General features: G+C 38.9%; 1 protein-coding gene across 1 annotated transcript; it reads left to right on the forward strand.

Moving 5' to 3' along the window:
* Positions 1 to 4,877: 4,877 nt before the first annotated feature.
* Positions 4,878 to 10,411, forward strand: LYZ (lysozyme). Its single transcript, XM_017509279.2, has 4 exons — positions 4,878 to 5,075; positions 6,605 to 6,769; positions 8,684 to 8,762; positions 9,640 to 10,411. Exons 1-4 carry the CDS (start codon positions 4,940 to 4,942, stop codon positions 9,704 to 9,706), a joined length of 447 nt encoding a protein of 148 aa, XP_017364768.1. The 5' UTR covers positions 4,878 to 4,939; the 3' UTR covers positions 9,707 to 10,411.
* The last annotated feature ends 2,254 nt before the right edge of the window (positions 10,412 to 12,665 follow it).

Consider the following 12,665-nt stretch of genomic DNA (forward strand, 5'->3'; position numbering starts at 1 on the left):
AACTTGTGTATGCTTTGTGAAGTTCTCATGTTGTGTTTTTCTGCTCCATCAATTCATTTATATTCTTCTTTAAGCTGTTTATTCTCATTAGCATTTCATCAAACCGTTTTTCAATGTTCTTATTTTCTTTGCATTGGATTAGAGCATGTTCTTTTACCTCAGAGAAGTTTGTTATTACCTACTTTCTGAAGCCTATTTCAGTCAATTCATCAGACTTATTCTCCATCCAGCCTTGTTCCCTTGCTGGTGAGGAATTGTGATCCCTTGGAGGAGGAGAGGCAGTCTGGTTTTGGGTGTTTTCATCCTTTTTACACTGATTTCTTCCCATCTTTGTGGATTTAATCTACCGGTAGTCTTTGTAGTTGCTGACTTTCAGATGGGGTCTCTGAGTGGATGTCCTTTTTGTTGATGATCAATTTACTTCTTTCTGTTTTTTAGTTTTCCTTCTAGAAGTCAGGACCCTCTGCTATAGGACTTCTGGAGGTCCACTCTAGATGCTGCTTGCCTGGGGATCACCTGTGGTGGCTGCAGAACACTAAGGGTTGCTGCCAGATTCTTCTTCTGTTATCTTTGTCCCAGAAGGATACCCACTAGATGTCAGCCTGAGGTCTCCTTATGAGATGTCTCTTTGGATATATGGGGGTCAGGGAGCTGCTTGAGGAGACTGTCTATCCTTTATAGAAGCTCAAGTGCTGAGCTGTGAGCTCTGTTCTTCCATTCAGAGCTGCTGGGCAGGTTTAAGTCTGCTGCAGCAGAACTCATAACCGCCTTTTTTTCACAGGCACTCTGTCCTGGGAAGGTGGGGCTTTATTTATAAGTTTCTGACATGCTACTGCCTTTTTTCAGAGATGCCCTGCTCAGCAATGAGGTTGTCTAGTCACAGTCTGCCAGCAGAGGTGTTGCTGAGCTGCCGTGGGCTCTGACCAGCTGCTGTGTGAATTTCCTTGTGGTTTTGTTTATAGAGGTATAGTTAGAACTGCCTCAGTAATGGCAGTCTATCTCAATAATGGTGGACTGTCTCTGTAATGGTGAACTGTCTTGGTAATGGCAGATTGCCTCGATTAATGGGGGACTGCCTCGGTAATGACAGACTGTCTCAGTAGTGGTGGAATGCCTTGGCAATATTGGACGCCCTTCCCCCCACAGAGCTGGATCATCCTGAGTTCAGCTGTGCTTGCTGTGAAGCTCTCAATCCAGAGCGTTTCAGATTGTTGGTCTTTGTGGGGGTGGGACCCGCCGAGCCGAATCACCTGGCTCCCTGTTTCAGCCCCCTTTTTTTCAGTTGAATGGGCAACTCTGTCTCCCAGGTGTTCCAGGCGCCAGTTGAAAAAGCTGCCCAGATTTGTGTGAGTTTTTGTGCAGAGACCCGCTGCACCAGCTGAAACAGCCATGCTGGAGACTCGTGGCGCTTTTCCACCCAGGAATCTCCTGGTCTGTGGGCAGTAAAAACTCATTTGGAAATGTGGTGATTATTCACCCTCTGCGTTCTCAGTGGGAACTACACTCCAGAGCTGTTCCTATTTGGCCATCTTGGATCATCTGACCAAATTGCATGTTGAATTGTAATCCCCATTGTCAGAGGTGGGGCCTGGTGGGAAGTGTTTGGGTCATCGGGGCAGATCCCTCGTGGCTTGGTGCTGTCCTGGTTATAGTGAGTTCTCACAAGGTCTGATTGTTGTAAAGTGTGACACCCCCACCCCTCGAAATACCTGTTCCTCCTTCACCTTCCTCCATAATTGTAAGCTTCCTGAGGCCTCTCCAGAAGCAGATGCTGATGCCATGCTTCCCAAACAGCCTGCAGAACAATGAGCCAGTTAAACCTCTTTTTTTTTTTTTTATAAATTACCCAGTCTCAAGTATTTCTTTATAGCAATACAAGAATGGCCTAACAGAGCCAGGTACAGTGGCTCATGCCTGTAATCCAAGCACTTTGGGAGGCTGAGGTAGGAGGATTAAGACCAGCCTGGACAACATAGCAGGACTCTGTTTCTACTAAAAATAAGAAAAAATTGGCCAGTGTCATGGCACATGCCTGTGGTCCCAGCTACTTGCCTGTGGTCCCAGCTACTTGGGAGGCTGAGGCAGGAGGATTGCTTGAGCCCAGGAGTTCACATTGCAGTGTGCCAGGATTGTGCTACTACACTCTAGCCTGGGCAACAGAGCAAGACTGTCTCTACCAAAACAAAACAAAATTGGCCTAACACCCCATCTAAAAACAAAACAAAACAGAGGGCTATAGCACATTCTTTAGAATATCTTAAATTATGGCATATCTTCATCTTTTAATGATGGTTTTAGTTTTGCAGAAAGTCAAAAGTATGAGAAACCCTTAGTCAAATTCCCTTTCCTAGGCCTGAAGCCCCCAACACTCACCATAAATAATTGTTTTTCTTTATCCTGAGAAACAAATAAGCTGAATAAATCATGACTATTGTCCATTGTAATACAACAAAGTAATCTAGGGTCTGTAATCAATTTTCTTAAAAAGATAAAATACATACATCATATCAAAAAGAACATGCAGTACATATAAGACTTCTAAGGAAGAAAAAGAATCTCTGCCCTCAAATCATGCTTACTTGCTATTTTATTTTTAAATAGATTGCTCATTAAACCTACCTCAAATGGAATGATAGGATTGTAAATGGATGTTAAAACTGCCCTTAACTTCTTCCCCAGGGGAGATAATTAAGGGGATCAAAACACTTCTTCCCTTTGTAGTAGTCACATGATAACATGCTATCACTTGGTTCAGGTTGACAAGCAAGTATTTGCTTGTTCCACTCTCAAGAAACTATGAGGTTATAATTCTTCAAATATTTGAAAAGAGAAATTAATCTTATCAGCATGAGGCTGAAACCGGCATATGTAATAACTGACCGTTCTTTAGTATTGAATTGGGAATGGTATAAAGGGAACCAAAGACTAACTCGTTTTTCTCCTTTTTTTCTCTCTCTCTTTTTTTTTTTTTTTTAGACACAATCTCACTCTAATTGCCCAGGCTAGAGTGCAGTGGTGTGATGTCAGCTATGTAGCCTCGACCTCCCGGGTTCAAATGATCCTCTGACCCTCAATCTCCTGAGTAGCTGGGACTACAAGCACAATTCTTTTTGTTGTTGGTGGTGGTATTTTTAGTAGAGATAGGGTTTTGCCACGTTACCCAGGCTGGTCTCCAATTCCGGATCTCAAGCAATCCTCCTGCCTTGGCCTCCCATAGTGCTGGAATTATAGGCATGTACCATCACACCCAGAAAGACTAACTCTTTTAACTGGTTTCTGTCTCTTTGGGTTCCCAAAATCTGTCTCACTATTTATTATTATTATTAATATTGTTATTGTTATTATTATTTGAGATGAAGTCTCACTCTGTTGCCCAGGCTAGAGTGCAGTGGCACCATCTCAGCTCACTGCAGCCTCTGACCCCTGGGTTCCAGTGATACTCCTGCCTCAGCCTCCTGGGTAGCTGGGATTACAGGCATATGCCACCACACCAGGCTCCTTTTTGTATTTTTAGTAGAGACAGGGTTTTGCATGTTGGCTAGGCTTGACTCAAACTCCTGACCTCAAGTTATCCACCTGCCTTAGCCTCCCAAAGTGCTGGGATTACAGGTGTGAGCCACCACAGCTGGCCAATTTTTTTTTTTTGAACAGAGTCTTCCTCTGTTACCCAGGCTAGAGTGTAATGGGGTGATCTCAGCTCACTACAACCTCTGCCTCCTGGGTCCAAGTGATTCTCCTGCCTCAGCCTCCTGAGTAGCTGGGATTATAGGCATGCTCCACCATGCCCAGCTAATTTTGCATTTTTAGTAGAGATGGGGTTTCACTAGGTAGGCCAGTCTGGTCTCAAACTCCTGACCTCAAATGATCCACCTGTCTCAGCCTCCCAAAGTGCTGGGATTATCGGCATGAGCCACTGCACCCGGCCCTATTTATTATTGAAAAATCAAAATTAGGACTAGCCTGAAAAATGAGATCATTCTTGATTTTGACAGGGTCCTTGAACTGTCATTTAAAACCAAATCTGGTAATCTTTAGAGGCCACTGTGAAAAATAAAGGTAACTACAAAGTGATGACATTTTGTGTGGCTCAGAATCTGCCTTCATAGGCAGATCCAGAAGCACAGTTCTTTTTGAGTTCTGGTAGCAGTGTTTTAAAACTGTGCACAGCCTCGTGAGATTGCTATTTTTAAAGGTTGCGTTTAGTTGGATATATGTGTTTGGGTAGGTCTGATTTTTAAAATGCTATTGCTTTCTAATGACCCCTTATGTTCTAACATGGAAATGGGAGGCAAAGTGTTGTGAAGTTGGTAAAGTTATTCACATGAGCCTTATTTATAATAGTAAAACACTGATTTATAATAATAAAAAATGTGCTATAGTAACAAAAAGAGTCTGAAGTAAGAAACTAGCTGAGCAACGTGGTGTCATACTATATACCCATTAAGACAACAGGTACATGTGTCATGTTCATTTTGTGGAAAATTATATGTAAAATAATTTTAGGTAAAAAAGATAAATATAAAATAGTGAATGCATACAAAGCAATTTCACGAAACTGAATGTTAGTCAGAAATCACAGCTCGTTTTAAGCTGTACAAAAGAGTCATTGTTTTTTTCTTTATAGTTGCTCAAATTCATAATAAAACAGAAGGAAGTTCCTGTCTTGGAAACAGTGCTATACCCAATTCTTCCAGAGCCAGTACTTTAAACAATGTCATTTTATTATTTTCCTGTAGATTAATTCTTAGGAAATCAGCTTATCTCTCTTCAAGCATTAAAAAATCTCATTAGAGTTAGTGGATCAATACACAGTTCCTGTTTTCCCCACAGCTGAAAGGGTGGAGCCCTCAAACCACAAGGTGAAGAAGGAAATTAAAAGACGTTATATACTGGAGCCTGCTCACCCTGGTCAGCCTAGCTGTCTGACTTACCAGTCAACATGAAGGTTCTCATTATTCTGGGGCTTGTTCTCCTTTCTGTCGTGGTCCACGGCAAGGTCTTCGAAAGGTGTGAGTTGGCCAGAACTCTGAAAAGGCTTGGAATGGATGGCTACAGGGGAATCAGCCTAGCAAACTGTAAGTCTATTCTCCATACTTCCAGCAAATTAGCCATGTATGGAACAGACACTAGGAGAGAAGGAATATGAAGGGGCTTTGAGTGAATAGATGTTTTTATTTCTTCGTGGGTTTGTATACTTACAATGGCTAAAAACATCAGTTTGGTTCTTTATAATCAGAGATACCAGATAAAGGAATGAGGGCATGGCAGGGGAAAACTCCATTTTAGGTAAAACAGGACCTGTTGTACTGTGCTAGTGTTAGGAAGTTTGCTGGGTGCCTGAGATTTAATGGCGCATGTAAGCCATTGAAAGATACATTTGAGGACCTGGCCAAACTGTCTCAAGTCCTTGGTACATGACTCCAGTTATTTCCCATTTCGAACTTGGGCTCTGAGAACCTAGAGTGAAGCAGTATTTTTCTTTTCTTCAATTCCCCTGCCATGACGTGGGATTTTTTTTTTTTTTTAAGACAGTCGCCTGTGGTCCAGGCTGGAGTGCATTGGCATGATCTCAGCTCACTGCAACCTCTGCCTTCTGGGCTCAAGTGATTCTGGTGCTTCAGTCTCTCAGGCAGCTGAGGCTACAGGCGTGCACCACCACACCTGACTAATTTTTTTGTATTTTCGGTAGAGATGGGATTTCACCATGTTGGCCAGGATGGTCTTGAATCCTGGCTCCAAATGATCTGCCCATCTCAGCCTCCCAAAGTGCTGGGATTACAGGTATGAACCACTGCGCCCGGCTGACATAGGATTTTTAACAGTGAAGTTTTTAAAGAATATATTGAATTCCTCACAAGGGCAGGAGGAACCTATTTCCCTTCAGTCACTCTTTATATAGGATCCATGAAACCCAGCAGGAAATGTTTTATTATTTTTATCTATTCTACTTGATTAACTATCTTTCATTTTCTTCCACACAATTCAAGATGTGCCATGAGGAAAAGTTATTTTACAGTTTAGTCCATAGTCGTCAATGTGATCTCTGTACTTTTCAGATTTAATTCATACATTTCCCCTCAATAGCTATTTCTGAATGAATGAGTAAAGGGATGAAATCACAGAATAGTCTTGTTTTCAAGATTCTAACTTGATATCCAAATTCACCTTTAGATATTATAAGAAAATTTCTGTCAGAAAGTCCTTATGTTTTTCTGATTTAAAAAAGCATGTTTCCATCAGCCTACCTATCTGTTATGAATTTACAAAATCCACTCAACGGCGCTGTTGATTTTTCTGTTCTTGGCTAAATGTTGCCCGAGGGATGGAAGCAGGGGAAGGGTAAAAGCAATGGAAGAAACATGTATTTTAATATTTTTGAAAGTATGTTATATTGTTAATTAGTGTTACAAGATGATTTGCATTACAAAAGGATTCTCTTACAAGTCCCTTAACACTAACGTGTTGCGATATTTTATAAGTTAAGTAAATCTTTATACTTATAAAGCAAGTCAGTAAAATAGAAGTAGCTAAATAGAACTGATTTCACTATAGAGTATAAGTCACTTAGTGTTGCTGTTTATTACTAAAAATAAGTTCTTTTCAGGGATGTGTTTGGCCAAATGGGAAAGTGATTATAATACACGTGCTACAAACTACAATCCTGGAGACCAAAGCACTGATTATGGGATATTTCAGATCAATAGCCGCTATTGGTGTAATAACGGCAGAACCCCAGGAGCAGTTAATGCCTGTCATATATCCTGCAATGGTAAGACAAGCTATATTTGACCAATCTGATTATACTTACAAGAATTGAGATTCAATGCAAATGAAAAAGCCTTGAAGGGTTCATGAAGGACTTAGAAAAACCACCTAACTTCCAGAAAGTCATTATTATTTTCCTCATAATTCCCTAAGAAATTAAAGAACTAGTATTATAAAAGGCTGGAGTTTTTTAATATACAAAAGTTTCTGGAATGACCTATTAATTCACTGTCAATGGCCTCACTCATGCTTTGTCCAGAATGATGCCATTCCTCCTGCTTACTTTGGGGAAGTTTAGGGATAATTTAGTTGTGTGGTCTTTTTTTTAATTGTTTTGCTTTTTATTATGAAATGTTCTAAATATACAGAAAATTAGGGACATTAGTATAATAAACAGCCATATGCCTGTTATGCACTTTAACAGGTGTCAACATTTTCCCGTAGTTGCTTCTTCTATGTCTTTTTTTTTTTTTTTTTTGAGAGTGTTTTGTATTGTTTTGAGACAGGGTCTCACTGTGCCCCAGGCTGTAGTGCAGTGGCACCATCACAGCTCACTGCAGCCTCAAGTGATCCTCCCATCTCAGCCTCCCAAGTAGCTGGGACTACAGGGACACACCATGATGCCTGGCTAATTTTTAAAATTTTTTGTAGAGGCAAATTCTGTGTTGCTCAGGCTGGTCTTAAACTCCTGAGCTCAAGCAATCTTCCCATCTCAGCCTCTTTAAGTGCTGGGATTACAGGCATGAGCCATTGTATCTGGTTACTGCTGAGACTTTTAAGTGAATTAGGAACATTATGACATTCCATTTCTAAATTCTTTAGTTTGCATCTTCAAAAAATACAGTTCCTGTAGAATCATTTTTGTAGATGAAAATTAACTTAAGGATTTATTTATTTGGGGTGAAACAAATATTTTATTAAACTAATAGAAATAACGTGGAATCTTCAGTGCAAAAAATATTGCAGAAATCTTGCAAAGTTGATATTATTACATTTTTAAACATTAAAATTCCCAATAAAGAACATTAATCTTATGTTATTTTTAAAATCCAGTTAATTTAAAAACATTTTGTATTATATAATAATCTTTGTTATTAAATAAAAATTAGAAAATACAAAGAAGAAAAATAAAACCTATTATCTTACTACCCAGAGGTTTATAACCATGGGCTAATTCTGGTATATATTCTTCCAGAACGTATATCAATCATGTATATGAACGTTAAGTTATATCATACACATATTTACCCACATATAAACATGCAAGTAATGCGTGCTTTTGCAAAAATTAAATTGTATTACACATACTGGTTTACAATTTGCTTATCACACAAAATTATTTGCATGTCAGCAAATATGAATCAATTTTTAACTATCTTTTGCTCCATTTTCCAGATAAGGAAAAAAATACAAATCTGTATTATTATTTTAAAAGAATGGCTAGAATTCTAATACGTATATGAATATTTATAATTTATTGATCCAACTCTTTCTATTGAGTACTTTGTTTCCATTTTTCCCTCTTATAAATTGCTATGAAGAGCTTTGTGCATACATCTTTGGGTGCATTTTTTATTTATTTTGGATAAATTTTCAATAATAGAACTGCCAAGTAAAATATCACTAGTTGTTTTTTTTTTTTTTTACAGTGTCTAGGACAAAGAGAATCTTTAATCATTTTGTTAATACTTCCAGAGCTTCCAATGACTTTGGTAAATGAGGAAAACAATGCTTCATTTCATGCTAAATGAGAGAGAATGAAGGGAAAGTTTTCCCCAACAATCACACATGCATGGACTAACAGAAAATAATATCTTAGCATTCTTTCCACAGCCTAACAGAATAAAGCTGGCTAAACATAAAATTAAAATGAAGTATCTATTAAAGTTATTTTCATTTCCTACCACCTGTCTTTCAGCTTTGCTGCAAGATGACATCACTGAAGCTGTGGCCTGTGCAAAGAGGGTTGTCCGTGATCCACAAGGCATTAGAGCATGGTATGTTTTAAGTGTTAAAAGGGAAAACTATTTTACTCTACTGTTGATATATACAATGGGAGCAGATTTTCAAAGACTGAAGTATGCTAATGACACCTGAAAATTGCAGCTTTTGGCTTATGCTAAGTAACATATTACCTACATCCTTGAAGAAACAATCTACTTTAACTGATCCAGAATTTTACTTTTTTACTTTTCAATTTATTTTAGGGGACTTCTAGAGTTTTAAGATTCTTCACACTCTACCAGTTCCTTGTCATGTCTTGAAATTCTTTTTAGAATAAGTAAATGTGGGCAGAGCATAGTGGTTCACACCTGTAATCCCAGCACTTTGGGAGGCCAAGGCAGGTGAATCACCTGAGTTTGAGACCAGCCTGGCTAACATGGCAAAATCCCATCTCTACTAAAAATACAAAAAATTAGCTGGGTATGGTGGCGGGTGTCTGTAATCCCAGCTACTCGGGAGGCTGAGAGGGAGAATTGCTTGAACCTGAGAAGGGAACAACAGAGATTGTGCCATTGCACTCCAGCCTGGGCAACAGAGTGAGACTCCGTCTCCAAAAAAAAAAAAAAAAAAAGAGAGAGAATAAGTAAGTGTGGAATTTACTTTGCAGTTGCTGCTGTACAATGCACATTACTCACCCTTTATGTTCAGCATTCTGTACTCTACTGGGAGATTTAGGGAGGCGTGAAATACTTCATATACACAGCTTCATTTAATAAATAGCAATAGCTGGGTCTATCTTGGCATTTTATCTATTGGCAAAATATTTTGTTTCCCCAAGGTGTATGAAGCATGTATATTACAGTGAAGATATGTATATTACAGTGAAGATATGTGTTAACCTTTCACCATTTGCTTCATCTTTTTCTACAGGGTGGCATGGAAAGCTCACTGTCAAAACAGAGATGTCAGTCAGTATGTTCAAGGTTGTGGAGTATAACTGCAGAATTTTCCTTCTTCAGCTCATTTTTGTCTCTTTCCCACATTAAGGGAGTAGTAATTAAGTGAAAGGTCACACTACCATTATTTCCCCTTCAAACAAATAATAATCTTACAGAAGCAGGAGCAAAATATGGCCTTTCTTCTAAGAGACGTAATGTTCACTAATGTGGTTATTATTTTATATTAAGACTACAGCATTTTTCAGTTTGCAAGCAGAGCTTATACTGGTGAAAATGTATCTAAAACCTTGGTTGTCAAACACATCTCCAGTACATTGTTTTTATCAAGAAATAACCCAGACTTAATCTCAAGTGATACAAGTATACTCAGTGTTAAGTAAAATATAACAAAAGGTTATCTTAAATTAATCTTAGGCAAAATACCAGCTGTATAGGCATCTGTTCAGTCATCTCCAAAAACAGTAAAAATAACCACTTTTTGTTGGGCAATATGAAATTTTTAAAGGGGTAGGTGGAATACCAAATGCTAGAAACAGAATGCATGAATTGAGAATTTTGTTTTCATAAAGTGTGTTCCTTTCTAAATTTCTGTCCCTTAATTTGATTAATTTCATTCATGTATTATGATTAAATCTGAGGCAGGTGAGCTTACAAGTATTGAAATAGTTACTAATTAATCACAAATGTGAAATTATGCATGATGTAAAAAATACAAACATTCTCATTAAAGGCTTTGCAACACATACCATGTCTGTTTTTATTTAGATTCCTATAGTGTCTCTAAAGAAAAAAAGACATATATTTGAAAAAATATGATTTGGTGCTCTTAATATCTCTCTTATATCCTCACTCAAATAGTTGGATATTGCTGGAGAAAAATCCACAAGCATGCTGACAGGTGTCACTTTAAATTCATAACCATAAATCTCAAATGAGCCCTCAAGTCTGCCTGGCCATTTTAGTTATTTCTCTGCAGTCCTTCCATTTTTGTGTCTCCAGTCTCCAAAATGACTGTTACTATTTTACTTTTCCTCTTCTCTCTTCAAAGCCCAAACACACACATTCAGCCCCCTCCTCTGCCCCCTCATCCTCCACCCTTCTCTGCTCTCAGCAGATAACCTGGCATCATATTACACTTATAAAACAAAAGCAACTTCATAAAAAGTTTTCCCCTCCACATCACCAAAACAAAAGTCATACCTTCCCATAGCCCATCCTTCCTTCCTTCCCTCCTATTACCAGGATGAAGAGCCTCTCTTCCTGCCAACAGCACTGACTCCACATGCAGTTTCCCTCCTGTCCCTGTCACTACTCTGAGTTAGGCTGTTTCCTGGAAGCCTCATTTGTTCCTCTTTGCTGGATCACCTCCACCATTCTACAGTCTGTCCTAGTAACCTCCCATCTTACAACAAATATTCCACTGACCCTACATAATCCTCCGACTGCAACCCCATTCTTTGCTCCCTTTACAGCAAGACTTCTGGGGAAGGATGTCTGTACTCACCAACTCCATGATCTGACCTCCCATTGTCTTTTCTCTCTAATCTGGCTTCCATCCTCACTCAGCTGAAACTGCTCCTCCAGGATTTCTCCCATGACTCCTCAGTGCTAATTCCAGTGATCATCATGTTCATCTCAGCAGCATTTGACAAAGTGAGCCACTTCATACTTTCAGCAATTTTTTTTCCCTTGGCTTTTCCTCATTTATGTCCTACCTCACTGACTGTTGTTTCTGTGTCCTTTTTGCTCGCTCTTTCTCTGCTATTTAATTTCTAAATGTGGGAGTGCCTCAGGGCTCAGCCTATAATGATTCTATATACTACATATTTTACTTGTTTGTCTCTTCTCATCAAAACATAACTTCCGAAATGACAGAGGTTTTCCCACTTTTTAAAAAGCATTGAAATAATCTCAATCTTTCTAAAAATTTAAAAGTACTGTACGAAGGTCTTCTATTTTTCTGAACTGTTTGAGAGTAAATTGCCAACATGATACCTAATGGCCCTGACTATATCAGTGTGTAATTCCTACAAAGACATTCTTCTACATAACCTCAAAACAATTATCCAAATTAGTAAATTAACACTGATATGTTACTATCATCTAATCTTCAGATTCTACCCAATTTCATCAATTGTCCCAATAAGTCCTTTGTAACAAAAGCATCTAATTCAGAATCGTGTTGTATTTGGTTGTCATGTTTTTTAAGTCTCTTTCAATCTGAATTGTTTCCTCAGTTGTTTTTTTTCTGGATTTTTATGACCTTGACACTTTTGAAGACCAAAGACCAGTTATATTATAGAATGGTCCTCAGGTTTTTCTAGTGTTCTCTTGATTCCATTAGGTTATGCATCTTTGGTGGGAATACCACAGAAGTGATGTTCTTCTCATTGCATCGTTTCAGGTGGCATGCAGTTTTGATTTGCCCCATTGTTGGTGATATTCACTTGAATCACTTGATTAAGGAGATGTCTGCAAGCCATCTTCACTGTAAAGTATTCGAGGAGGAGGTGCTTTGAGACTAGTGCTCATCAAATTTTCAGTTTGTTTATTTATTTAGAAATAGGATCTCACTCTGTCACCCAGGCTAGAGTGCAGTGGTGTGATCTCAGCTGACTGCAACCTCTGCCTCCTGGGCTCAAGTGATCCTCCCGCCTCAGCCTCCTGAGTATTTGGGACTACAGACGCATGCCATCATGCTTGGCTAATTTTTGTATTTTTAGTAGAGATGGGATTTTGCCATGTTGCCCAGGCTGGTCTTGAACTCCTGACCTGAAGCAATCTGCCCACGTTGGTCTCCCAAGTGCTAGGATTACAGGCATGAGCCACCGTGCCTGGTCATGCATTTTTTTTATTATATCAGTATGGACCCATGGCTTCTATTTTATTCAAATCATAATGAGTTATAATCCACTACTATTTTTTATTTTGATGTTCACAGCTGTCCTCCATTTGGCCAACGAGTCCCTGCAAGTTGGCTTCCGCGTCATTTCCACA

The sequence above is a fragment of the Cebus imitator genome, unplaced genomic scaffold (genome assembly GCF_001604975.1).
Source record: "Cebus imitator isolate Cc_AM_T3 unplaced genomic scaffold, Cebus_imitator-1.0 Scaffold414, whole genome shotgun sequence".
Taxonomy (NCBI): Eukaryota; Metazoa; Chordata; class Mammalia; order Primates; family Cebidae; genus Cebus; species Cebus imitator.

What these genes read in the sequence shown, in the direction of transcription:
- LYZ (XM_017509279.2), top strand. Translation starts at nt 4,940, where the DNA reads ATGAAGGTTCTCATTATTCTGGGGCTTGTTCTCCTTTCTGTCGTGGTC. An exon ending in GGGAATCAGCCTAGCAAACT is followed by an intron (nt 5,076 to 6,604) that starts GTAAGTCTATTC and finishes AGTTCTTTTCAG; the next exon opens with GGATGTGTTTGGCCAAATGG. An exon ending in CCACAAGGCATTAGAGCATG is followed by an intron (nt 8,763 to 9,639) that starts GTATGTTTTAAG and finishes CTTTTTCTACAG; the next exon opens with GGTGGCATGGAAAGCTCACT.